Source organism: Oryctolagus cuniculus, chromosome X, assembly GCF_051225735.1.
Source record: "Oryctolagus cuniculus isolate XC-2025 breed Fujian yellow rabbit chromosome X, ASM5122573v1, whole genome shotgun sequence".
Taxonomy (NCBI): domain Eukaryota; kingdom Metazoa; phylum Chordata; class Mammalia; order Lagomorpha; family Leporidae; genus Oryctolagus; species Oryctolagus cuniculus.
The window spans coordinates 18,700,864-18,728,475 of record NC_142888.1 but is presented as its reverse complement, the minus strand read 5'-3'; the positions used below and the strand labels follow the sequence as shown (position 1 = coordinate 18,728,475).

Below are 27,612 nucleotides of genomic sequence, written 5' to 3'. Positions count from 1 at the left end.
CCAGAAATGTGCTATCACAGGACCTATTCAGACATTTGCTGGGAATTTTTGAGTTCCAAGAAAGAGAGAAATGGAGCTACCCATAAAAAGAGGAATTAAAAGAAGATAGAAGGCACAATGACATCATATCTCTGAAGCAAAAAACCAAGTTATTTTTTGTGGATGTCAAATTGAACTTGATCAAAATTATATGACTATTAAAGTAATGTTGAGTGTAAGGTTGCAACTTTGAAGAAAATGACTCACTTGTATTCATATTTTCCAGGTTGTTTTTATGGAGAAAATAATTCTTATTAATGGCTACTCCCTTGATAGACACTTTAAAAATTGTTTTAAAAACCTTTTAAATGATTGATACAAAGAATAAGCAAATTCTGGTAATGATTAAAACCGATTATGAGGCAGGATGTAAGAAATGTGGCTGAGATAACAAGGCATCCGATTGTGCTCATGCAAAAAAAAAAAAAATTGTGCCCATGACTTTGACTGCTATTGAGGGCAATGCTTTGAGAGATTTTGACCTTGGAAAGAAGTTGAACAGAAAAAAGATCAAAATATGAAAAAAATTAGCTGTGAGGGCTATTCTTTTTCATTTCAAAAATCAGGTTTAACTTGAGTAACACCTAGACACAAGCTAAGGCTGTTTAATTTGATGAGAAGGCAGCCTAAGATAGAAATACTGCCTGGTCCCAAATGTTAGAAGGGTAATAATAACTCTTATGTATGTGAATGCTTACAATGATAAGAGGACAAATAAAATATATCCTGGATTGACTTCTAAAAACTCAAATGATCTCATGTCCCCTTGTTTTTTTATAAGTAAAATTGTTGAGATTCACATGGCTAATTTTTTCTAACTGCCATGACCTTGATGGATATATATATTTATCTCGACTATAAGATATGATAGACATTCGTTATAATTAATGCTGTAAAATTAAGTATAAGTGGTTTGCAATATTATTTCCCCATTTAATTGAAACCATATACACTGTGGAAAGGGTATATTCATATTCTGTGTTATATTGTGGTAATTTATATTAAAATTTGGTTATCAGATACTTAGATATAAGAATTTGTCTATACAGGTAAATCCATTTTTTAAAAAAAATTGTAAATTTTTAACAGAATAAGTTATCTTCTTAGGAATAAGGAAAAAGTTAAAATTAATATATTCAGAATTACTTGCTCCTTGAACATGGCAGTTCATATTCATGCTGTGTTTGTGCTTACATATGTGGATATCCATATAGAGAAAGTGATTTATATATATATATGTCTATATTGTATCATTTATGTACTACTAATGATATTAGAATTCTTGCAAGACAAATGAATAATATGAAACAAGGCTGGAGATGTTACACCAGGGTTTTTCATTATACCCTAAATGCAAATAGAAATATGCAGAACTGTTAAGATGAAAATTTAGTTATTATTTTTCTGAGTTCATTTTCATCTTTAAAGAGCTTAATTTTTCCCTTCATAAAATCTTTTAGATCTATATTCTGGCTGTACCCATTCTAAAAGCATTATTATTTAGACCTATTGATACATGAGATGCAGCTACAATTAGTTTGCCGCTTCTTTTTTGCAAGTAATTTTAATTAAAAATACTCTGAAGCTTTTCAGTTGGTAATACTTTTCATGTTTCTGAAAGCTCTCCAAGCCTAGTAAGTCTGCTGCCAATTAAAAAAAAAAACCTAATGGTTTCATAAAAACTAGAATTAAAATAAAATTCCCTCATTTATTTTAGATTTCCATGTTATTTGAATTCAAGGATTAACCACCATGAATTTTTGAGCATCTTTTGGTTAATTTCTCAGGTTAAAGGTTTTATTATAAAAATTTGAAGTTATAGCTCAAATAACTTGGCAAATTAACTGCATCCTTTTGCTACTTCCAACTAAAATAGATATTTGAGAATGGGCCTTGTATATCAGTGAGGATAGGTTTTATATTATAAATTCATTATCTACTATAACAAAATGTTATAGGCACTGAAAATTTAATGAATGGTGGCTGTTAACTCTTGGAACCTCTCATTTTTAAATTGGAAAATTTATATTTAGCATACTTCAATAGTGTCTGTCTAGCTTGAAATGTCCATGTTATGTTTTTCTTTGCTTGACATTTTGGATAAAACTCTGGAATAGTGGGATGAGTGTTTGGCCTAGCAGTTAAAATACTGTTTGGGGCACCAGATTCACATATTAGAATGCCTGGATTCAAATCCTCACGCTAGTTTTGATTCCATCTTCCTGATTTTGTGTATGTGAGAAGTGTCAGGTGATGGCTCAAGTGATTGTGTCCCTGCTATCCATGTGGGAGAACTGGATTGGGTTTTGGCTCTGGACTTTTACCTGGCCCAGTCTCAGCCATTTTAGACCTTTGGCAAGTGAGCCAGCAGATGAGAGCTCTTTGTCTCTCCCTCTGCCTCTCAAATAAATAAATGAATAAATACTTTGAAGTAGTTAGTGAAGATATTCCAAGTTCTCTATTCTATCAACTTCAAAGGCAGCTATGAGACGATAATGAAAATAAAATCTTTTTCCTATTCAAAGGAGACTGATTTCTGAACCTATTAACATTTCACTCAGTATGTTTGTATAATTAACATACCATAAAGACAAAATATTGAGCACTTATACGATACTATTGTATACTAACAAGAAATGAGGTAACACATACAAGAAAATGAGTTATTTTCCTAAATGTATAGTTGATAATATTTATCCCTTGTAACAAATTGTGTTTCATTACCTCATTATCAAATGGCATACAAGTGAAGATCAGATGTGTCTAAAAAAATGGTTGCTGTAGAATTTTTGTACATTAATTCAGAATTGTTCAAATTCTATGTTTAATATGAATCCAGAGCCAATGTGTATCTCTTGCTTCTGACAAAACTTGTACTTGAAGTGAGGAACAAAATACATAAAATTGAAGAGACAGTTTTATGGAATGAATCCTCTTAATAATCATATAATGATGTCTTCTGAGATTTGACTCTGTTTTCATGATTCTAACATCAATACCTATTCAAGGAGTTTTATTGCCTTATTATCAGTATAAAACAGGACGGTAATTAATATTAAAATTTAGTTACTAAATTCCTATCTTGAACTATAATACTTACTGTATTGTACAGTTAGCTATGGGAATTTATTTGTAGTCTTCCATGAGATATAGCATTTATAACCTTATGATTAATAACCTATTCTCCCAAAGTCTAGCATATAAATCTTTCCTTTGCTCAGGGGTATAAATCTTTATGCCATTATATGTTCATGCCTTGTGTTACCGTGCCCATGGAGATAGTTTTCAGGTTGGCTACAAATTATCAGCTAAAGCTGTTGCTATGATTATGCAGTTCTTTTTACATTTTAGAAATCACAGTCTCTCTATCCCTGTTATAATCATGTGTCAGCCTTGAGATGACATATATACAAAGACACAATGAAAAACTTTGAGCCAAACTGAGCATTTGGAAAAATACGGATTGATACTAATATTTATCAATAGAGAGCACTTATGGTGCTTAGACATCAGTGAATTCTGGAAATGAGGACTGGCTTCATACTTGTGGGCCCAGTACAAAATGAAAATACAGGGCCTTTTGTTAAAAAAAAAAAAAAAACTATTAAGAATTTCAAGACACAGCATAACCTTAAACAATGAAGAGTCCTTCTGAGCAGGGGCCTTGGACAGCTGCATAAACTGTACACCCATAAAGCTAGTCCGACTTGGACACACACTATGAGATATGTTTTATCATTCCTGCTGTATATGGGAAGAAAATAAGCTCTGAGGTAACCAACTGTCCCCACATATCATGGAATGTGAACTATGGACCTGCTGTTTGAGAATTGCAGAGCCTGGCTTATAGGCCTCTAATTTTAATCACTGTAAGAGAAACAAGCTCTCACACTCAAAGATAAGTAGTTTTAAAGTGACTTTTTTTCCAGTGTTACTTGGCCAACTAACTGATAGGTCAAGGGAATTTTATACACACACACACACACACACACACACACATATACACACACACGTTTACATGTAAATGGAATTAAGTCCATTTTGGTAGAAAACAATTTTAAATCCCTGCATGGTGTTTTCATAATGCACATGTCCATTTAACTTTATGAAGATTATTGTTATGCATGGATTTCACAAATTTCTATTTTTTAATTCTTTGTCCCATAGACTTGTTGAAATGCCTGTTGTGTGTGTGTGTGTGTGTGTGTGTGTGTGTGCGTGTGCATATTTTGCAGAAGACATTTGAAAGATACTTAAGGTATAATAAAAATAGGCAGGTGGGAAGATAGGAGGGCATTTATGGAGATTCAAAGTTTAATGTATATAGATTAAACTGTTTTTTTTTCTTTTTAAAAAATATTTATTTATTTGAAAGTTAGAGGCACAGAGTGAGATCTTCCATGTTCTGGTTCATTCCCCAAATGCCTGCAACTGCTATGTCTGGGCCAGGCTGAAGTTAGGAGCCAGGAACACTATCCCAGTCTCCTAAAATGGTGGCAAATACTGAAGTACTTGAGCCATCATCTGTTACTTCCCAAGAACCTTAGCAGGAAGTTGAATTGGAAGAAGAGTAACTGGGACTGGAATCTGCACTCTGGTATGAGATGCTGGCATCACAAATGGTGGATTAACCTGTTGGATCACAATACTATTTGCCTCTTGTAATTTTGACTTTCTTTGCATCAACTTATTCATATATACAGGAACAAATAAAATGTTCTATGCAGGTGCTTTAAAAAATTCATGAAAATATTAAAGTATAAGTTTATTTGGGTACAGAAATTTTAAATCCATACTTAGCCACTTTAATCAATTTTTTAAAATTTGTATAAGGTAAAAAATTTCATATATACAGATTTAATATGTTCAACATCATACTGAAAGTGTTAAGTCATTCTTATCAGAGTTACAGTTGTCTAAATTCTAGTGAATTTTGATGGCAGGATAATAATTCCAAAGTTCTTGACACAGTAGAATGATAACAACAAAAAAACTTGAAACATTTTCTTAGCTTCAGGCAGGCAATAGGTTCAGGAGTTAGTTAAGATGCCTATTGGAGTGCCCTGCTTCCGATTTCAGCTTTCTACTAATGTGCACCCCGGGAGGAAGCACATGGTAGGTCTCCTGACATGGGAGACCTGGATTAAGTTCCTGGCTTTTTGCTTAGGCCTGGCCCAGCCTAAGTTTTTATGAGACTTTGTGGAGCAAACCAGCAGATGGCAGCTATTTCTGTTTCTGCCTCCCTTCTCTCCATCCTCCCTTTTCCCCTTCTCTCTCATCCCTCCCTTTGAAAAAGTTCTTCTTACATAAGCAACATTTTGTCAAGAATGCTTCATAGTAGACATTTAGAAACTAGAAAGAATATGGAAATACATAGTGTGTGATAGGGATTACCTATTTTCTCTGCCAAAAAAGCCACCCTTGTTTAAATTTTGCATTGTTTACTCAGTACAATTATGCAAACATTTCCAATGACATTAAAAACTTGGAAGTATATATAATACTTTATCACATGTGTGTGTCATAATTTACTTAAACTATCACCTCCTGACACTAGGTTGTATCCAGTATTTTCCTGTTATAAATGATCCTATGAACAGGGATAAGTGTTATATTAAGCCTTCATCATCATCATAAGTGTAATTGTTAAGATGCTGGCCAGGGAAAATCTATTTTTGTAACATTTAAAATGTGTGCCATTCCCTTGATTACTGTGTATTCAGCACATGTAATTACTTTGCATGCTTATGTTTTTCATGTGACTCTCACCTTTGTTTCATAATTATCTGTGTGATTGTCACCTTCCCTACTGTGTGGCAAGGTTCCTAAAGATAAGGATTTCATTTTACTCATTTCTGAACATCCTGTAGTGAACATACATTTACTAACTGTAATTTATGCAGCATTGTGGTTCAGTTACAAAATAACTTGTACAATGGTAGATTGCTTTCATTGAATATGGTACCCAAAGACAGGAAATCTTGGTTTTGAAGTATAAATCAGCTTAAATCTAGTTCTAGCAAATAAGTGGCTTTGTAGAGCTCAAGGAATTAATTGGTTAAAAATTTAGATATTTATAACTGTCAGGTAGAAGTGATACTTAGGTAATTTATTTTGGTTGAGGGTTCCAAACTTTAACTGGAGGAAGCATAAGGATGGTTTCCACTTGGTGATAAGATTTTTGTCAGTGGGAAAGGCTGCTACCATATGACAATAGGAAAGAGTAATCTTCTGGGAGTAGTGTATCCTGTGTTAAAGAGTAGGTTCCATTCAGTAGTCCCCATAAGCCATCACTTGTCTATATTTTCCTCATTATTATAACACATTATTGTTAACAGTCAGTAACTAGAAGCCATGAGGAAATTCTGTATGTGACTGTTACTACTTTGATTTCTCAGAATAGGTTTTGAGAGTAAATATTAACTTGTGGTGTATAATGAATTCTACCCCGTATTTATAGGGTCAACACCTGGTTGTTTTCTGGTTTCTCTACTCCCTGTGAAATGAAGTGCTATTTTCAGTTACAGTGAAGTGGTAGTTATAATGATGAAAAATTAAAAGCCCATGTCTCACTATTTTATTAAAAATGCTTCTTTTTCTCTTGTAAGGTTTGCTATATTTTTAATTTCTATTTCATAATATATTGTGTTGTCATTTCCCTTTAACTGTCCATGGGCACATCTATCCAGTTTTATAGTAAATATCAATAAAAAATTTTATTAACATCACAGAAATTAATTTCCCAGACAAATATTCATTTGTACAAGTGTTAAACAAGATTAGTTAAAACTGCAACAAAAATAGCTTTATATTTTCAGAATCTTGGCATTCTGTTGCCTATACACTTTTCGTTTTATATAATGGGAACAAATTTCATATATTTCATATATACAGTTTTAAGAACATAATGATACTTCCCACTCTTCCCCCTCCTCCTTACTTTATTTTTCTTTTAATTTCTACAATGACATACTTTAAATTTACTTTATAATCACAAGCTTAACCCCCCACTAAATAATGAATTCAACAAGAAGTAGAAACCCGCAATTCCTCAAGAATATAGACAAGAGCAATAAACAATGACCAAATCCTAAAATGTCAATTTCACTCATGGACATTACTTTTTTTGTACTCTGTATATTATTTAGCACAAACAAGAGAAAACATATTTGCTGTTTTGGGACTGGCCTATTTCACTAAGCATAATAGTCTCCAATTGCATCCATTTGGTTGACTGCACAGTTAGATATTTTCCCAATCTTAAAAAAATCTTCTGGTCATAATTGTATGCAAAAAATTTTTGATCAGACTTACTGAAAACTGTATTTTCTTTTTGTTTAGAAATAAACTTGGTTATGTAATGGTAATTTTATGTTGGGTGCATGTATGTTTGAATTTGTATTTTAAGCATAACATGTCGCTTTGTGTTTTCATCTTGACATAACATGTCAGAGGACTATATAATTAAATTTATTTGAGACTCCGTGATTGATTCTGAATAATGAATCTATGACAGTCTTAAGATAAATCCTGTCCTAGGCACACATAGAAACTCAATATCTCTTGGTGTTCTTTTTCAAAAGACAATTTAGGCCACCAAAGTGAAAGTCTCTCAGGCCTTGACATGTAAATGTGGTTTAAATAAAGGATAATATGTTTTAAATATGTGTGCTAAGGCAATTTGTACATAAGACACTGTGACAAAGGATTTCATTCCTTCATTGTTAATTCCCAATTTGAAACCTGAAAAAAAAAAAAAAAAAGAGCCCAAAGAGCCTATGCTTTCTGTTTTCTTTCCATTGAATGACTCAATCATCATATCTGAAACCCCAAGGTTACCCTAGGTTGGATCCATATGTCTTGGCAAGTTCAGTAAAATAAGTAAAACTCATTTTTGCCCCAAGCAGATCCTTGGCCTTATACCTAAAATCAGGTCCAATGCAGGCCTTTCTGGGTTTTTTTTTTTTTTTTTTTGAAATGGATCTTTCCAATAAATTTGATTACCAGAGGGTAATGATTAACATTGAAAGAGATAACCATTGTAATAATAGGACCATTATGAGATAGGAAAGTGATAGGAATGTCTCAACAATGAGATTGCTCTTCTGGTAATACCCGTGTGGTGAGATGATGTCCTCTAACTTGAGTCACAAACTACATTATGCCTAAAGCTGATGAATTCTGCCTTCCCCCAAAGTCTGAACTAATTCTAGATCAAGAACTGATTCTAAATCAAGATTAGTCTCTAAAGATGGATTTGGAATGTCAAATATTTGGACACCTTCACTAAGTTAAATAAAATAAGAATAATGTATTTTTTCAGCATCTCAGAATTATTCAGAATGAAGATATATATGGACTAATAATTTGTTAATCTTTCATTGTAATTTCAACAGACATTTCACTTATTTGATTAAAATAACTGCAGATTTCAAATAATTATATTTTAAAATATATAGCATAAAAGTGATAGCCAAAAAGTACAATATATGAGCCATAAGTGACATCTTGAATGTGCCAAGCAGTAGGATCGGTGCTTTGATATTTTGATAAAAGTTACATTCACGTTGTGAGTACTTTAAACAGCATGTCTCATTAAATATCACAATATGACACCTAGTGTTTTTTCCTTCATCTTCTTTATTTCCTATAGTTTGACCAATAAGTTGAAGAGACGCTAAGTTTACTTCTGGTTTTAAAATTACCTTCCCTTCTATTTCAGTCAGTGCAACGTAAATCAGATAACAACAATTTGATTTGGGTTCATTGTGGTGGTATTTTGATCTGAAGGTCAATCTACCAACAAGCAGAACCAGTTTCTCATTATTTCCCTTTGCCACTCCAAGCAGTCTTTACTGAAGTCTTTTGAGCAATGTGTGACCTCTGATTCAATGCTTCTCGCAGATTTCACAGGCTGTCACCACCACTCAGCCATCACTAACACAGACAACTGTAATGGAAACGGTAACTATGGTGACCACGAGGGAACAAATCCTGGTAAAGCATGCTCAAGAGGAACTTCCCCCACCACCTCCCCAAAAGAAGAGACAGATTATTGTGGATTCTGAAATCAGGAAAAGGTGAGAGCATCTTATGCGTGGCTTTCAAAAACTGAAAATGAAGATTCATAATTAATCAGAAACCCACAGATACATCTGGTTTGATGGTGTTTTTACTTAAACGATATTTTCAGGCACTCTGGTGCTTGCCAGCTAATTTAGTGAGAAAAATTACAAAGTAAGTTTTAAGTTTTTCCCAGAAAAGCTATCTGAACAAAAACAATGAATAGTGAAATTCTGTTTTCTGGATTGGAAGAAGAACCCATAGGTGGTGAACTGCCATAGATGCATTTTAATTCTCAAAGTCTCTCTCCCTCCTCTTACAACAGGCCTGCTTGTAGAACTCCTTAGTTTTGCATTAAATGGCTTTCTTTCAGTAATGGAAAGTACATTTTCATGAAAAAGTACACCGATAATAGACAAGATCCCTTGTGCTAGCTTAGGAGAACATAATGTCTCAATCTGCACACCCTAAATCAGGAGTAATTACAGAACAGATTTCCTGTTCTTTGATATTTATAAAGTCTTATCTTGGAGGTGTTAGAATTTTTAACTGATCTTTTTGTGGATATTCTCAAGTAGACATTGTAGATAAGTTAGGTATTATGTAAATCAGTGGATATATTAAAATGATGGCAATAAAATTTCATAAATGCAAAGCTAGCTTGAAAATCATAAAGATGAAATTTTCCATTCATTCCAGTTATTGTAATTCTAAGCTTAAGGAAAAACATTAAAATCTGCCTTATGTTTCTAAGCAGCATATGTTTAGTAACGCATGGAGCACTTGACATTAGAATTTGCGTATGCCAGGGTATGGAAGTATGGGAAGAACACATACCTAAAATTAGTGTGTCAGATGTTCTAAGCAAAGGGAAATACAGAAAAGTTATTAAAATACATTATTTGGTAATTTCAATACTTTTCTGTTTGTGACTTAGGACCTCCTTTGATAATTACAACATAAATTATTTTGCTTTTTCTTACTGGTCATGTGTGCTTGACTGAGCAAATCTATCATAGAGGTCACCACACTAAGACCTGCAAACCACTGCTGCCAGGTTTTATGTGGCTCGTGAGCTAAGAATTGTTTTTACCTTTTTTAAGTGGTTGAAAATAATCAAAAGAATAACAGTTCATGACATAAAAATGATACACCATTCAAGTTTCATTGTTTATCAACAAGGTTTTAGTGAACACAGCCTTGTTCATTCCCTTGTGTTTCATCTATGGTTACCTTCACATTACAAAGGCAGCGTCTGAAGAGTATTAACAGAAATTGTGTGGTCCACGAAGCCTATAATTATTATTTGGCCCATCACTGAAAAAAATTTTGGAGTCCAGCTCTAGTCAAATGGTTCTCAAACTGTGAATATTAGCATTTTTTAGGGGTGACAACTGTGAGGGCCAAAAAGCATACTGGCACAAATAAATCAATAAATCCTTAATGAATTTTCTTTTTATTATTCCTAATTTCAAGTATGTTCATTTATTTAATATCACATAAACATGCACCTAAAATAATGCTTAGTAGACATACGGATGCATGGATGCTTTGCAATAATCTAACTCTCCAGAAGTTCTACAAGTACAATAATATGGAAACCTTGTTGTCTAATGCATTCAAAGTCTTCAGGACTTGCCTAATAGAGAAATTAACAAAGAAAGTTGTTTTGTTTCAATATCTGCTTTGAAAATCTTATTCCTGGCTCTACTTTAGAGAATATATCTTGTGAGAAAAGTGTGTTCCTACTTCTTTTTGTTTTCTGGGAGAATGACTAGTAGTGGAGTACTTTGTCTCCTAGATTCTGTTTGTAGCATATGTTCTCAGCAGTTTTTATGAGTGCCTGGAATGAGATGTCCAATTGGGAACATAAAGATTACTTAAATAAAAGCTAACACTTATTTAGGGTTTCATTATGTGCACAGCAGTAGATTAAATGTTTTATCTGCATAGCATTTATTCCTCCAAATAACCTTCCAATATAGGTATGGCTATTACAACCTTTACACACAGCTATAGAGTGCCTTAGCCAGGATTTCGCCCAAGGTAACCTGACTGCAGAACCTGGACTGTGTAATAAAATGTCTCTTCATTAAGTCTATGACTGAGGTGATACTGTGACTAACGTGATCCTTATGTCTTGCTTGAAGCTCTTATAGATGACACCTGTTGTCTCCGCATAAGTGTATATAGCAACAGCTTTCAATCTCAAATATGTCCTGTTTGAGCACAATTATACGGATACGGTCTATATGACTCTACACTTATGATCTAGACTTAACAAAGAGAACAGGAGAACAAACAATGAGGAATAACTCAGTAATAGATCATTTTCACCAGGGCAGAATGTTAAAATATTATAATGGTTAAAGAGGCATGCTGCAATGGAAAGCTCTCTGTTGCCTAGCGTCCCTCTCTAGTCACATGTGAGAACTTGCAGCATGTTGCTATACATCTATATTCTCGAAAGTTGAACAAATTCTGTTCTTATAAAAGTTGTGTCCTCTTTGAGCTTATATGACACACTACCTCTTGATACCATAGCACTTTTTCCTTGACATAGTTTTCTCCTTTATGTTGTGCATCCAGCCATTGCCCCAATTTTCATTTTGTCAAATGTAAAATGCATTGCCTTGAATTAACTATAGCTACTTAAACAGTACACACATGAAAAGAACGTGAGTAGAGTTGATGATGGTGGGTGGGGGAAATGTTGGAGATTCTATTCATTCATTCCAGCTGAAAAAAGAGACCATGGTAAACCTAATCTCACACTTAATGATATCAGATAATATTTCTGTGTCTTCTTTAAAATAGAATTAACCACCTGACTCCTCTAGTTCTGTCAGGCTCTCTTCCTTAGCTCCTTATTAATTGTCACTATGTTATGTTATTGGGCAAGTGCCACATTTCAGTCACTTTCTGATTATTTTAGCTGACAGTTCCATAACTGAAGACCTAACTAAACTTCTCTCTAATGAGACTTTTCCCTCTTTATAATTAATCTACCTAAAATTAACATATTGAAAATGTTGCTTTTATTCTGTGCCTCCCGATGTGAGATTCCACTGCCTCCAATTGCCTCCAAAATAAAGCACAAGCCTATTCTTATTGTATTCAGTATTGCTATTATTCTCCCACAAATTTTATGTCTAGCCTTCCCCAGATCTTTCCGCTTTGTCCAGGAAATTACATCACATTCATTTTGCTCTATGCCCCTGTGCCACCCACATAAAATTTCTTATCAATGATCACAACAACCCAACAACAGAAGCCTGTTGTTACACTTCTTTACTTTTTACTTAGATTCTATTATAGTAAGTACCATGCATAACAGTAAATGACAAGTATTTTTTGAAAGAGTGAATGGCACTGTTCAACCAATTGTTGTAAGTATATTTTGACATTCCCACATCATTTAAGAACTCTGTGCAGCTCTTTGTAGAATTGACCTTAATAATAAACACATGACCCTTTTAATAATATTTACTTTTAATTTTTACCCATTAGGATATTGATATTTACTCAAAATTATTAAGAAATTTAAAATTCAACTTAGTACCCATTGAAGGGTCAAAGAGGCCTTTGGTTAATTTCTTAATAATATAGTTTCCGTATATGTTTTATTTACTGCATAAATTGTCCTCTTTGCACTAGGAGTTATAAGAGTGTTTGACAATCTTGGGTCATAAGTTAATTATTTCTAACAGTAAATTATCCCTGCAGTTCAATGATATTATTTTACATATAGGTAATTATCAGAATAGGGTATTCAGAGTAGGTTAAAACTAGGTCTATTATCTAGTTAATAGGCATTTATCCAGGAGATTAATTCCTAATCATGTGGCAGTTATTTTAAAGACTTTTCGCAAAGCTTTCATTTACATTTTTGTATCAACCAGGTGAAACCAATAGCAAATTGAATCTCTTTTTTTTTAAGTAAATGCCATCTCAGTGAAGATCATTTTCCCAAGTTAAGTGTTATTAAATGAGTACCTTTGACCTCAAGGACAGTATAGAAGCATTTAGAAATACCCCAATTCACCTGGTATCCTTTTTGCATCTCTAAGGTTAGCAGGTAGAGTGTTGAGTTTGCCTTCTCTGGCCATGTCCTGCATGCTCACTAAATACCAAGATAAAGTGGCTAGAATACAGGTCTATTTTACTATTTTTTAGTTTAATTGCTTTTATTTGTTCTCTGTATATGGGTGCTGCACAGATAATGTAAACTTCTGTCACCTCCCCAGATATGAAATAGATATGTGTCAGATTAGACTTCTCTTTCTATAATGTCACATCGTACATACCTAACATGTTACTGATTTAGATATTTATTTCGAATAGCCAGATTAAAATTATTCATTTGAAAAATCTAATGAGATGATTAATGTATCTATTAACTAATTTTTCTATATATGGTAAGTTGTTTCTAAAATACCTGTGTTGTTGGAATCAGTAATAACATTTCTGCCTGTTGGCACAGCCCACCAAAACAAAACATTTTAGGTGATGTGCTGCTTTTTCTTCCCCCTAAGAAGACTAGACTTATCCACAGCTACAGGTTAATTGAGGTCCAGAAAGGTTAAATAACTTGATTTCAGTTGGAAAATAAGGACAAGTACTGATTTCCATTTCAGTGTTAGAGCTGCATTGCCTTGCTTCTCTTTATGTATTAAATTCAAAAGATCTTGGTCATAAACTCAAATTTCAGTTTAGGAAATATTTTTCCTTAAGAAGAAAAAACTTACATAGAATTTCCATATCTTCATAAAGATACCAATTTAACAGTATTAAAATTATTTTTTCATATTCATGGATAAGTTAGTAATCATGGTTTGAAGAATGTGATAATATGAATTCTAGAGACATAAGAGGCCACACAACACTTAGAATGGGGATACTTAAAGTGCAGTGGATGAAACTCTAGGATCACTTACACACTTGTTTGAAATGTAGATTTGGCAGGGTAGAGGGCACTCCTAAAATCTACTGAAACAGATGCCCTGCAGGTTGGCCCAGGAATCTTTTACAAACTCTGAGTCATTCTGATATACCATGCACTTTCAAAGTCCATGCACGAAAACCAAAGTTCTCATATACTTTAGCATGCATCAGAATTACCTGGAGGGCTTCTTAACAGACTCCTACCCCTCACCAGGGTCTCTGATTCTGTGAGTATAGAGTGGTGTCCACAAATTTTAGTTTCCAACAAGTTCTCATTTTGGAAATCAGTTCATTTGAGTGTCAGTTCAGTTATAACATGACTCTTGATCTATTTTCCCGACCTCATCCCCAGTATAAGGGCCATCTACTCCAGGCTAGGCTAAGTGATGCCACGGTTCCATCTTGTGATTTCTACTGCTTTGTTTTGGTCATCTATTCAGATGCCTGTTGCTCCACTAGATAAAAAGCTTCTCTGGGCCAGGGTCCATTTTCTTATTCCTGACTTAGTATCAGGTATTTTGTATAGTAGATGGTCAATGTACCTTTTGAACAAGAGGAATAAGTTCTGGTGTTCTATTATACCATAGAGTGACTATAGTTAACAATAATGTATCAAAGTGGCTAGAAGAGAGAATGTTGAATAATAAATGTTTTTGCCAACATATATGCTAATCACCCTGATATATATATATATATATATATAATTACATGGTATATACATGTGTTGAAACAGCTCATTGTGCTCTACACATGTACAATATGTGTCAATTCAAAAATTAAAGAAATGCAGTACAGGGGCCGCCATTGCCAGCATTGCATATGCGCGTCTGTTGATTCCCAGCTGCTCCACTTCTGATCCAGTGCCCTGCTAATGTGCCTGGGAAAGCAGCAGAAGATGGCCCACTTATTTGGGCCGCTGCACCCATTTGGGAGACCTGGAAGAAGCTCCAGGCTCCTGACTTGAGAATGGTACAACCCTGGTTGTGGTAGCCACTTGGGGAGTGAACCAGTGGATGAAGATCTCTTTCTCTCTCTCCTCCCCTCCCCCCACCGCGTAACTCTGCCTTTCAAATAAATACACTTTTAAAAAATTAAAATGCAGTATAATGATAACGAATCCTGTGAGATACTATATATAACCTCATGTCTAGTTGCAGAAGCTGTATCAAAGTGTACTCTTCCTGAATGCAAGGCATAAAAGGATACCCACAAGGAGGCAGACAGGGCCACGTTCTCTATGACATATAATTTGGCTTGTCTTCTGAGCAAAGAAAATGGTAATCGAATGTATGTATCCATCTAAAAGTAGGAGCATAGCTGAGTGCGAAGAAAAGCCAGTTTTTAATCAGAGGATTCGAATGATCTGTACCCCCTTGCTTCTGATTCTTTTCTTCTCCATTTCATACTCTGCATCAAACACTGAAGCTGCTCTCAGCAAGGTCACCCAGAGAGCTGCTTAATTGCTAGCTCCAAAGGTCATTCTTCAATTCTTAACCTTCTTGACCTTTGTGCTGTGCTTGACAGTGATGATTAGGCCCTTCTTGGAATTTTCCTCCCCTTCACTTTTTGGGTCATTGTTCTCTCCTGTTTCCTTTCGCCCCCTGGCTTTTTGACTATGTCTTCTCAGTCTCCTCTTTCTATCCCTTTAATGTCAGTCTCCACAGATTGAAAGTTTGGTTTCCTTTTCTTTTCATGATACTCTTTTCTTTCAAAGAATATCATTTATAATCTTGTCTTTAGCAATTATATATGTATGTATACATATATATGTATCCTATGATTCCCAAATTAATATTTCTAGCTCACCCTCTCTTCTGATGCTCACACCTGTGCAATCCAAATGCTTGTTGGCTATGTAACCTGCATTTCTTACAGGAATCTCAGATGTGGAGCTGCAGTTTAGATTATTCAGCTCTAGAGAGTGTCATTCATATTATAGTTTCTAAGAATGGTGCACCCTGCACTTGTATAGTGAACAGCCGGTGCAAAAATTCACAGTGATCTTGATATCTGCTACATGGCTAAATCCCTCTATTTCTTTTTGATTTATTCCTTTTCCATCCATGGTCCCTATACCCTAGTTGATTCTCTGATAATTTTCTGCCAGAAATTCCTAACTGATTTCTGTCTCTCTAGGCTCATCCTTCTTAGCCACCCTCTTCACAAACTCCTGATGGATCTCTTGAAATGCAATATTAATTAGATCATTCTGTTGCCCGTCATTCTTGAATGCATAGCATAGAAATTCCTTTATGATCTTTAGCTGCCCAACACTCTAGCTTTACTCCCTTCTTCTCCACCCATTGTTTTGAATACCAGTGCCACTCAAATTAGTCTGCAAACTGTTTATTACCAGTTCACAATGAGATAAGGAGCTTGAGCACAAACATAAATCATTGCACTGCTTCCTTTCTTGAGAAAGTTTGGTAATTAAAAACAGAATCATGAAATAGTGTACTTAGTGACTTAATTGATTGATACACTGGTGAACATTCTTTTCCTCTCACAGACTGATAAGAGACAGTTCACAGAGAGGCTACAGACCACATTTTGATGGGTAGCACCCAATACTTCAACTTTAATTAAGCACTCTTTGATCTCAAACCCCTTCATGCTTCTTCAAGCTTCTGTTTTATTTGTGATTCCTATTTTCACTACCACAGATTTTCTTTAAACACCTTTGCTTTTCCCACTTCCATAGTCCTTGTTCCCCAACTACCTTGGTTCTTAGGGAGCCTAACCTTCCATGCATTTCTCAGCTTTTTTATATTTCTACTAAAGTATTTGTTAGATTTTATTGTAATAACCAGGCTTTTACATATCTATCTCTAGGAAGCTCTTGCACACTGGAAACACTTCTCTTCATCTTTAGATCTACAGTGATTAACACATAAGTTGGCACACAGTAGGTATGAGTGAAATATTCACTAGAGATTGAAGGAGTATTTCTCAGGGGTTTGCCATGATCTTGTCAGAAAAATAGGAATCACTCTAGATGTTTCAAAGAAAGGAGACACACTGTAGGGAAATGGCTAAGCAGGTGGTAGAAAATTGGGAAGCAGCACAAGGGATGGAGAAACTACTCCAAACACAAGCAACATGAGGAAGCTGCCACTACTGCCAGAGCTGAAAGAGTGATATGAAGGAAGTGATGTTGCTGGATCCCAGAACCTTAGGGTTTCCAACTGAGATGAAATCAGAGTTGTGATTTCCAGGCAGGAACTGGAACTAAAGGAAGGAGTGTGGCTATCCAGAAGAAAAAAAAACACCCTGAAACTACAGTGGATATACGGCTGATTTAGAAATGCTACCACCCCAGGTAGAGTGAGGAAGAAAAATACCTTGATTTTGCTACTACCGTTAAATATTCTACTGATGCCTCCAATTGGACAAACTGAAAGGAATCCAGAGGGCAAAGCTTGTTGGGAAATGTACGGTCCTCTGACTCAGAGCAGAAGATAGGCAGGGAGTGGACCTTAGACCAGATTGGGCATGTTACTGCATGGATAGGTACTAGCCTTGCATCTTCCACGTATAGACTATGTGATTTAATCAAGTGATCCATATCATGAAGAGTCTATTTATCCATCTTGGAAATGGACTTTCTGTGACCTTCCTTGTTTGCCCTAACACTGTAGAAATTGTACTTTATATATTATTCTCCTATTAACACATTTATGTTGTAATAGAAAATATTATTACAGCTTTTGAGTATATTCTTATTAAATTATTCTTTAGTTAGAAACCCATTGAACTCACAGTATATCACCTTACAGATATGAAAGTGATATTGGTCTGCTATGACTTTGTACCCTCAAAATGTGTGTGTTAAAGCCTTAATAGCTATTGTAATGGGATTTAGAGATGGAGTTTTGTGGACATAAGAAGAATTAAATGAGGGCCAGAGTATGGCTCCTCAGAAGGGGATCAGTAGCACTGAAGGGAAAACATAGCGCTCGCTTGCTCTGCTCTATGAGGATATGGCAAGAAGAGGCTACAATCCAGGAAAAGGACCCTCACTAGAAATGACCCTGTTGGTGTTGATCCCTTAATTCCAACCTGCAGAACTGTGGCAAATAAATGTTATTTAAGCCATCTCCTCTGTGGCATTTTGTTCTAGCAACCCAGGTGACTGAAAACTGGTTTTGTGAAGCAGTGAATATTTCTGTGTTTTAAGTAAACTTCATAGTGATGGTCACTAAAAGAAGTAGATGGATTTAAACAGGTCATGATGCTGGGGAAGTGGCAGTGGGGCAGTAAGTACACATCAGATTCAAATGACTCTGCACATTGCACGAGATGGTTTCTGAAGCATGACTGGAAGTTTAAACTTTAAAGACCCACAACATAAAAGCGTATTGAAGTCCTTTAAACTCAGCAAGCTTTCACACTGAGAGTGTTTAAAGTTTAAATGGCTTCCCATAGGGTCCAAGGCACCATTCGGTGTGTGGTGTGCTTCTTTGAACACCTGTGTAGTCACTATGAGTCCGAAGCATTTCAGAAAGGAAGCAGCAGTGGCATAAGTTTTGGTGCTAATTGTGTTGTTCATTTAACTGATACTCAGTGGAACATCATGATTTGTGAAGCATTTCAGTTGTTATAAATGTGAAATCTACTTAGCCCTTCCATCAGGAAGCTTACATTCTTAGGATAAATGCAGTCATAATGAAGAAGTATCAGGAAAACATGAAAAAACTGCAAGAAAATAAAGCTCACTTTCTGCAGAACAGTTGGATGTGGAAAGTTCATGGAGAAATTGGCATTGTGTATTTAAGGGGTAGGGAAACACTGAACTGAAGATGAGTGAAAATGGCGAGTCAAATACAAGGGACAACATGTATATGAGCAGAACTTACACAGAGCTATGTCGAATTTCTGTTTGGGTATAGTAGAAGTATGGGTATAGAAAGAAGGAAAGTAAGGAGATGAGCTTGAAAAGGTAGATTGGTTTCAGAATGAAGCCGGTGCCGTGGCTCACTAGGCTAATCCTCCACCTTGTGGCGCCGGCACACTGGGTTCTAGTCCTGGCCAGGGCGCCGATTTTGTCCCGGTTGCCCCTCTTCCAGCCCAGCTCTCTGCTGTGGCCAGGGAGTGCAGTGGAGGATGGCCCAAGTACTTGGGCCCTGCACCCCATGGGAGACCAGGATAAGTACCTGGCTCCTGCCATCGGATCAGCACAGTGCACCAGCTGCGGCAGCCATTGGAGGGTGAACCAACGGAAGGAAGACCTTTCTCTCTTTCTCTCTCTCACTGTCCACTCTGCCTATCCAAAAAAAAAAAAAAAAGTAGTCAGTGCCAGACTAAGGAGTATAGGCTGTAATCTTCCGGTGATGGGAAGCCAATGCATATTTTAAATGGAAAGCAGTACAGTATGGGTAGTGTGAACCACACCATTTTGGCCCCATCCAAGAGTTAAACACAGGCCATCTCACCTTCACTCCATAGAGCAGGAACAAGTCAGAGTATGTTTCTCTGAAGGGCCAGACATTAAATATTTTATTCTTTGTGTGCCATACAGTTTATTTTGTGACTGTTGAACTACACTGCTATAGCCAGCTAGAAAGCAGCTGTAAACAATATATAAATGCATGTGAAAGTGTCCCAGTAAAATTTTATTTGTAAAAAAGCAGATGACAACTCTTATTTGTCCTGTGGATGACAATTTGCTGGTTCATGCACCAAATAGTAAAATAGATGAAATTGTTTTGCTGTTGATGCTTTCTCTTTGTTTCCTTGTCTTTGTTTATACCCAGTTTGAAGTTTTTATTCTTGTCATTCCAATAATGTCTTTTACCTTAATGGTCCTGAACAAAACTCTAAAGCAAATATGATCCCCCTCACAACATGAGAAAGCAAGAAGAAAGATAGGGTTGGCTTACGCCCAGTTGAGAAAAGAGCATGGAAGTTGGGGCCGGCACTGTGGCATAGTAAGCTAAGCCTCTGCATGCAGTGCCGGCATCCCGTATGGACACCAATTTATTTCCTGGCTGCTCCTCTTCCCATCCTGCTCCTTGCTAATGTCCTGGGAAAGCAGTAGAGGATAGCCCAAGTGCTTGGGCCCCTGCACCCAAGTGGGAGACCCAGAAGAAGCTCCAGGCTCCCGGCTTCTGATCAACTCAGGAAAGTTTCATCAGAGATTATGTTTTTATAAAAGAATGTGACATGAGCAAGATGCTTAAGATTGTACTTTCCTTTTTCTCCTTTTATTTTAATTGAATATAAATTTAATACTTAATCTAGATGAATATAATTATAGGCACATTTATAAAGCATGAGAATCTCCATGCTTATAAATCATTCAAATATTAGGCAAAATCAATGAGTTGGGGAAAAACAACTTGCTAGTAGTTAGTTATTAGAAAATTCCCCTGCATTTGGATCCAGCATGTCTCCCCAAATAGTGGACCAATTATTTCTCAAGGTATTCTATATATTATAGCTTCAAGGTACTTTTGTGTAATGTGTCAAAATGGTTGAAGGCATTTTAACTGTGCATCTCAGTGTGTCTTTCTAACATGTCCTTTTTATCCACATTTACCATATTCTCTACATCTTTGGACATTTCATGTTTCTGTGTACGAAACCTCCCATTAAAAATCCATTTGTCACCATGTTATTGTTAATGTAGATAAGGAAATGAAAGAGAAGCCAAATTGAAGACCAGAGAAACTGAGACAGGGCATGTACGCCCTCTAGTGACTCACATTTATTTCTCACAAGGACTTCTGTACTCGGTGATTTTTTGATTTCATCATTTAAAATAAACTTCGACTTTTAATTTTAAAAATAAATAATTCCAGATATTCAGCTTAAGCATATTGACATTTTATGAACATAGACTAATTACTTGGACATTAATTTATATGTGACCTAAAAGAATATTGGCATCTGTTAAGGTGGTTTTCTTGCACAGTACTATATTTAAGACACTTTGAGTTTATTGAAAATGAAAAATAGGCTTAATTCGTCTGTAGAACAGCTGAATTTCATTCCAAACATTCTGCAATTTTTGTAGATGTGCTTTCACATTCCTTGGCTTTATAATTAATTCCTCTAAAATGGCAGCTATTGACATCTTAAAGTTTGGGAGATTTCCTTAATTTTAATTTTTAAAGTAAGTTTTTCTGGAAGTTATATAAGTAGAAGATTTAGAGAGTTCTTTTTGACCATATCACACTTTAGAAACAAATATCACCAAATGTATTTTGAAATAATTAAGATTTGATACTTGAGATAGGAAGATTATTTTAAAATAATTTATATCTCTCAGATATTGAAGTATTTTGAATAAGCTTTGACCTCTATAGAGAAAAATATCTGCAGGAGTTTTATTCTGTTCAATAGAATAAACTATTCTAGAGATACAAAGATTAACATCCACAGCTTTAAAATATGAAGCTACTGAGTTTTTTTTTTTTAATCCAAGAGCATATATTTTTTCATGTTTGGGCTAGAATTCATATTTTGAGGCAATATGTTAATAGCCATATTTTGGAACAAGGAAAACTACATAGTAATTGATTTTTAGTGTCTTTTAAAGATGCATTTCTGTACAATCTGTAATCAAAGTTTATTGACACATTATTTTATGAGTAATGTGTTTAAAGTTACATATGTTAAATGAGAAATATGTTTAAGATCCTACAGCCATAAGGAGAAATCAGGTATTTGATAGGAATGTTAGTATAGCAGTTTGTACTAACTGAAGATAGTATCCTTTCTGACCTATCATATTGTTTCAGGTGCTGTGTAAACTGTAGAAAAGACTTCATAGGGTACTTATTAGAACAGGGAACTATAGTGTCTTTATACAGTATCCTTAGATGCTATTTAATTTGCTAGATGAACAGCGTGATGTAATTGGAATATCAAACTCACAATATAAACAAAGTTGACCTTAGCCTTATATCTCAGGTCCATACCTCTTTAATTTGATAAATAAGCATATTGCTACTTTTTGAAAAAGAATTAAGTTTTTATTTCAAGACAAACTAGTTTTTAAAAATTTTACCATTTTAAAAGATATTTTATTTATTTGAAAGATATCATTACAGAGAGAAGAAGAGAGAGAGAGATCAAGAGAAAGAAACTCTGTCCATTGGTTCATTCCCCAGATGGCTGCAATGGTGGGGGCTCGGCCAGGCTGAAGCCAGGGGCCTGGAACTGCATCTGCATCTCCCATGTGGGTGACAGGGGCCCAAGTACTTGGACCATCTCCCACCGCCTTCCCAGATATATTTAGGAGGAAGCTGGATTAGAAAATGAACAGTCAAGACTCAGACTGGCACTCAGTGGAGTACTAGCTTTGCAGGCAGCAGCTTAACCAGCTATGCCACAACACTGGTCCTGTGTATAATTTGTTAACACTAATAAATTATTTTATTGGGTGGGGGAGAGAAGGAGAGAGAGAGAGATAGAGACATAGAGACAGATAGATACAGAGAGCTCCCTTCTCCTGTCTCACTCCCCACAGGGGCTAGGGCTGAACCAAGCTAAAGCCAGGAGACAAGTCAACCCAGGTCTCCCACATGGGTGGCAGAGACTGAGCTACTTCAGCCATCATTTACTGCCTCCCAGTGTCTACATTTGTGGGAAGCTGGAATGGAGAGCAGAGTGGAGATTTAAACCCAAGCACTCTGCTATGGGATGTGGGCGTCAGAAGCATTGTCCTTAGCCACTGTAGTAAGCATCCGCTCCTTAAATTTTTACCGTTTAAAGGAAGAAATGAATGAGTTTCAGGGTATGTAAGTGATTCCCCAAGGAAATGCATTAAGAGATCAGGTTACAAAACCCAGAGCACCTAACTTCCAGTTCAATACATTTTACAGTATATGATATCAATTTTACATTTAAAGTTTGCCTTAGACATACACAACCAGTGCCTTAAAAAATGAAGGTAATTATGTGGCCCTGTATTCCCCCTCTCACCAAGGAAAACACACCCACTTTAAATAAATAAACACGCACATACGCACATCTGTGAGAGTGTATTCAAACCTTCTAGGTGGAAGGGCTACTTATGTAAATGTTAGATTGTTTTCTCTTGGTTATATAGGATTTCCCCCTTTCATAATAATACAAAAGGAAGAGTATTAATTATTTCTGTCTCACTATATTTTTAAAAATATTTATTTATTTGAAAGGTAAAGTTACAGAGAGAAAGTGAGGGAGAGAGGTCTTCCATCCACTGGTTCACTCCCCAAATGGCTGCAAAGGCTGGAGCTGAGCAGATCCAAAGACAGGAGCCAGGAGCCTCCTCTGAGTCTACACGTGGGTGCAGGAACCCAAGGTCTTGGGGCCATCCTTCACTGCTTTCCCAGGTTATTAACAAGGAGCTGGATTGGAAATGGAGGAGCCAAGACTTGAACCAGTGCTCATATTGGATGTAGGCACCGTAGGCTTTACCCACTATGCCACAGTGCTGGCCCCTTCTGAGTATATCTTAAAGTCCAAAAATAAACACTAAATGGGATTTAAGTGAACTTCATATGATATCTTATTAGATCCAATTCATGTTTAATCTACAGTCTATTAATTTTTTAAAAAGTAAATACCACGCAGAAATGTAAAGAAGGGGAAATGAAGCTTTTTTCCACAAGAGAAGATGAAGGGGAGATACAGGGAAAAGGTGATCATCTCACAATTGAGTCGAACCTTGGGAGATGCATAGGAGGTCATTAGATACGTGTGATCAGGGAAGTAACTGTCTAGCCACACAGAATTAAGATGTCCTCTCATATTCTAAAGCTCTGAGGAAGAAATGATTATTTAAAATGCAACAATGGAAATTTTTTTTATTGTTTATTTGATAGAGTTAGAGAGTGAAACAGAGAAAGGTCTTCCTTCTGTTGGTTCACCCCCAAATGGCTGCCACTGCCGGCATAGCACTAATCTGAAGCCAGGAGCCAGGTGCTTCTCCTGGTCTCCCACGCGGGTACAGGTGCCCAAGCACCTGGGCCATCCCCCACTGCCCTCCTGGGCCACAGCAGAGAGCTGGACTGGAAGAGGAGCAACCGGGACTAAAACCCAGCACCCATATGGGATGCCAGCACCGCAGGCGGAGGATTAACCAAGTGAGCCACAGTGCTGGCCCAACAATGAAATTTTAAAGTGTTACTTCCAAAAAAATTCATTCCATATCTTAATACCAACAAAAAATTATAAGTCCAGGTGTTTCACTTAGCCGTTAAAACACGGGTTAGGATGCCCACATCAGAGTACCTGAGTTTGATTTCCAGTTCTGACTCTTGAGTAGCACTTCCTGCTAATGGAGACCCTGGGAGGCCATGGACTTGGCTCCTACCACCCCCATATGGGACCAGGATAAATTTCTAGGCTGCCAGCCAATGCAGGTTTTTGGGGAGTGAACTAATGAATGCAAACTTTATCTGTGCTTGCCTGGTGCTCACTTGCTGTCTGTCTACTTCTGCCTTTCAATGAATTTAAATAAAATAATAAATTAAAAAATTAAGAATTATAGTTCTATTTCTCTTAATATTAAAACTTCCTAGCTAATTAAAAAATACATTGAAAACTAGTTAATAAATTACCTAGTCTATACCTAGAAGCCTAGCATTTTCCAAGGGTTAACGTATCTCATAGGCATTAGCACTTTATTTTCAGGATTCTAAGGGTTAGATGTGTAATTTTTTATGAAATTCTGTTTCTAAAGATGATCAGACATGTAATACAGCATCCATAAACTCAGCTCACTAATCAAATTAGTTATGTCTGGAAATTTGGAAGATTTCTACTTTAAATTTTATACATTTGGTAATGATGAGTTTCAAACAGTATATTGAAAGTTAGGGGATTAATTGTAGTGTAAGTGGGCCATCTTAGTTTAATGCTTTATATGGTAGATACTGCACAGAAAATTACCAGAATATGATCAGCGCCCATTAAGAGGCTCCTCTAACATAATAAACAAAGCTATCAAAAAGCAGAAGGTCCATACAACAGTATAATAGTGACAGCTCAAAACTGACAACTTTTTAAAAATACATGAGTTTCTAGAATTCTGTAGGATGTTTTTCTGTGCTTTTATATTTTATTTTAAATATTTTTACACATATATTCTCTCCTATTTCTTCCAATATTGACTATTGACTTAATTTGTATCATGTTTAAGGGAAATTCTACCAGATGAAGTTGAGTCTATTTATACAATATGATCTTGAAAAAAAATTTTAATTTGTTGACTGTTTAGCAGATACATACCATGCATTTTGAAACTTCTAGGTAATGGAAGGTGTTTTGAAATAACAGTTCTGTTTTAGTGATAAATTCTTTGTGAATTAAAAAATTCAGTGTCATCTTTTCTCTGCACTGTGGAACGCCATTAATTTTAGTTTTAGGAGTTTAAGATGAATACATTTGTAAAGGATGGAAAATTGTTACTTCACTGATAATCATAAATAAGTAACAAAGATCAGATTTTAAGTTATGCTTGAATATAGGACATAGTATGCATTGATAATTATGGGAGGAAAAATCATCTTGTGAACAGAATAAGAATAATTTCCTTATTAGATAAATGGGATTTTAATTTGGATAAAGCTCGATTGAAGTAAGGGATGGTCTGTGATGACAGAATTATATTAGATACAGAGTAAAATGTGTGAGGAGTGTAAGATAAGTAATAAGTAATATATTTGTTCATTGATTCTTATAAGAGACCATTATGAATAACTTACTATCTATCCCATTCATTAATAATGGTTTCATGTGGGTTTTTAAAGTGGGGAAAAAGAGCTAGTGGAAATTAGTAATCTTATGAAAAAGTGAAAATACATGCACAGAATCCAAAATTCAGTATGATATTGAAAACAACTCTTTAGAGTTTTCCTTAAGGGTTTTCAAGAAGGTAACTGAGTTACATCTGTATGCTATCTTTAGTTGGTGATTAAGTACACAGCCCCAGGTAGTACGAAGTGTGACAGAAAAAATACCACCAGCAAAGCACTGGAAAGAGTAGATAGCACTCATTTCATGAATATGTATAGATTCAAATCAGAAGAGTCTTAATTTGCTATGCATCTCAGCATAGATATCTGAAGAATATTCAATAACAGTGAAAAACTTGAGGATTACAGGACAAACCACAGAATGCAAATGAAGCAAGGCTGCTGATGATACAGGGGAGAAAAATAAATGTGCACTTGTTAGGGAAACAAGAATCTGAGTAGGATCCAGGAAGGAGACTGTGATCACTGTGCACTAGAAACATCAAAGAGCTTAACTATTGAATATGGTCCGTTGGCACTCAGTTGGAGAGTGTGGGAGGTCTTTGAAACTCTGCCTCTGCTTCCTCTTCACCCTTCCATCCTCCCTGGTGGAGATGTCCACTGGCAGAATATAGGAGGGAAAACAATGGAAGTAGATGACAGTTAACTCCCAGAGCTCTAAGTGATGGTGTTGAATGTCAATTGTTGCATTGGAACAGAAAATATTTTACCAATGAAATCAGAGATATTGTTGAAGCAGTAATCCCAAATGGAAACAGCAAAAAATAAATGTAAAAATAGGATTGTGTTAGGAATAGCTCAAAGCTTAAAACATGTAGGAACTTGCTTTGGACTATTTTCCAAAGAATGAAGATGTCACAAGGATAATGGTGATAAATATAAAGTATGACAGATGAGAATAGTACAAACTCATTGATATTTTGCTCCATTCAATTTGAGAAAGGAATTGTAACACAACCATATATGTGCCTATGAATAGACAAAATACTCTGCATCTTAGAAAAATTTGAAATCTTTAAAATTCCATAAGTCAAAAAATCGATGTATTCACTGTTCCTAGGATTCTTATGTAAAAGAGAGATTTAACCCTCTTCTGTAATTTCTTTCAAAACTTAGGAAATCAAACAAGAACTTGAATGAGGGAAGACCTCTAAGTAGAATTTCCCATTCTGTTGCTTGAATTGATCTGAATTATTAGAACTACATGCCAACTGGTGTCCAGGCCTCCCTTAAAATTTTCACCAACTGAGCAGCAAGCAGACGGTTCCCATGGTGTTAACTTCACAAAGACTTCATTGTATAGAGATAACAAATTTACTTGGCAGAGTTTCTAGTCTAGAAGGTGATTTAATCCTAATTCATTGAAAAGGTGTTTTTGATTATCCTTTTAAAAAGCCCAGCATGATCTGAGCCCCAGTTGTGTGTCTACAATATTTTATTTTGTCAGATGAATGCTTCCTAAACCAAACTCCTTCATAATGTGGACTGATGCATTCTCATCTTTGGTGTTTGTGAAGTTAATACCATATCTAGCTCATATTAACCACTTAGTATATATTTTGTGACAAAAAATGGGGAGATATTTGAGTACTTTAAAAGGAACCATGCGATTTCACATTTTTCAGAAAGAAATATATCTAAAAGTGTTACAATGTTTCATTTTGAAAGAAAATCATTTACTTCCAAAATCAGTAAAGAAGCTTGTTCTGTTTTTTTTTTTTTTTTTTTTTTTTTGCAATGGGTTGGAGGTGGCACTAGAGAATAATTATTACACATGTACAAACAAGACCAATGCAAATTATATGTCTAGTAGAAAGCT

General features: G+C 35.6%; 1 protein-coding gene across 15 annotated transcripts in view; it reads left to right on the top strand.

Moving 5' to 3' along the window:
* The window catches only part of DMD (dystrophin), a 2,249,390-nt gene that overhangs the window by 794,703 nt on the left and 1,427,075 nt on the right, over window positions 1-27,612 (top strand). For all 15 annotated transcript variants that reach the window (XM_070067426.2, XM_051827673.3, XM_070067427.2 and 12 more), the window contains one exon: window positions 8,944-9,119. In XM_070067426.2, coding sequence (XP_069923527.2) covers window positions 8,944-9,119 — 176 coding nt within the window. The remainder of the gene's footprint in view (window positions 1-8,943; window positions 9,120-27,612) is intronic.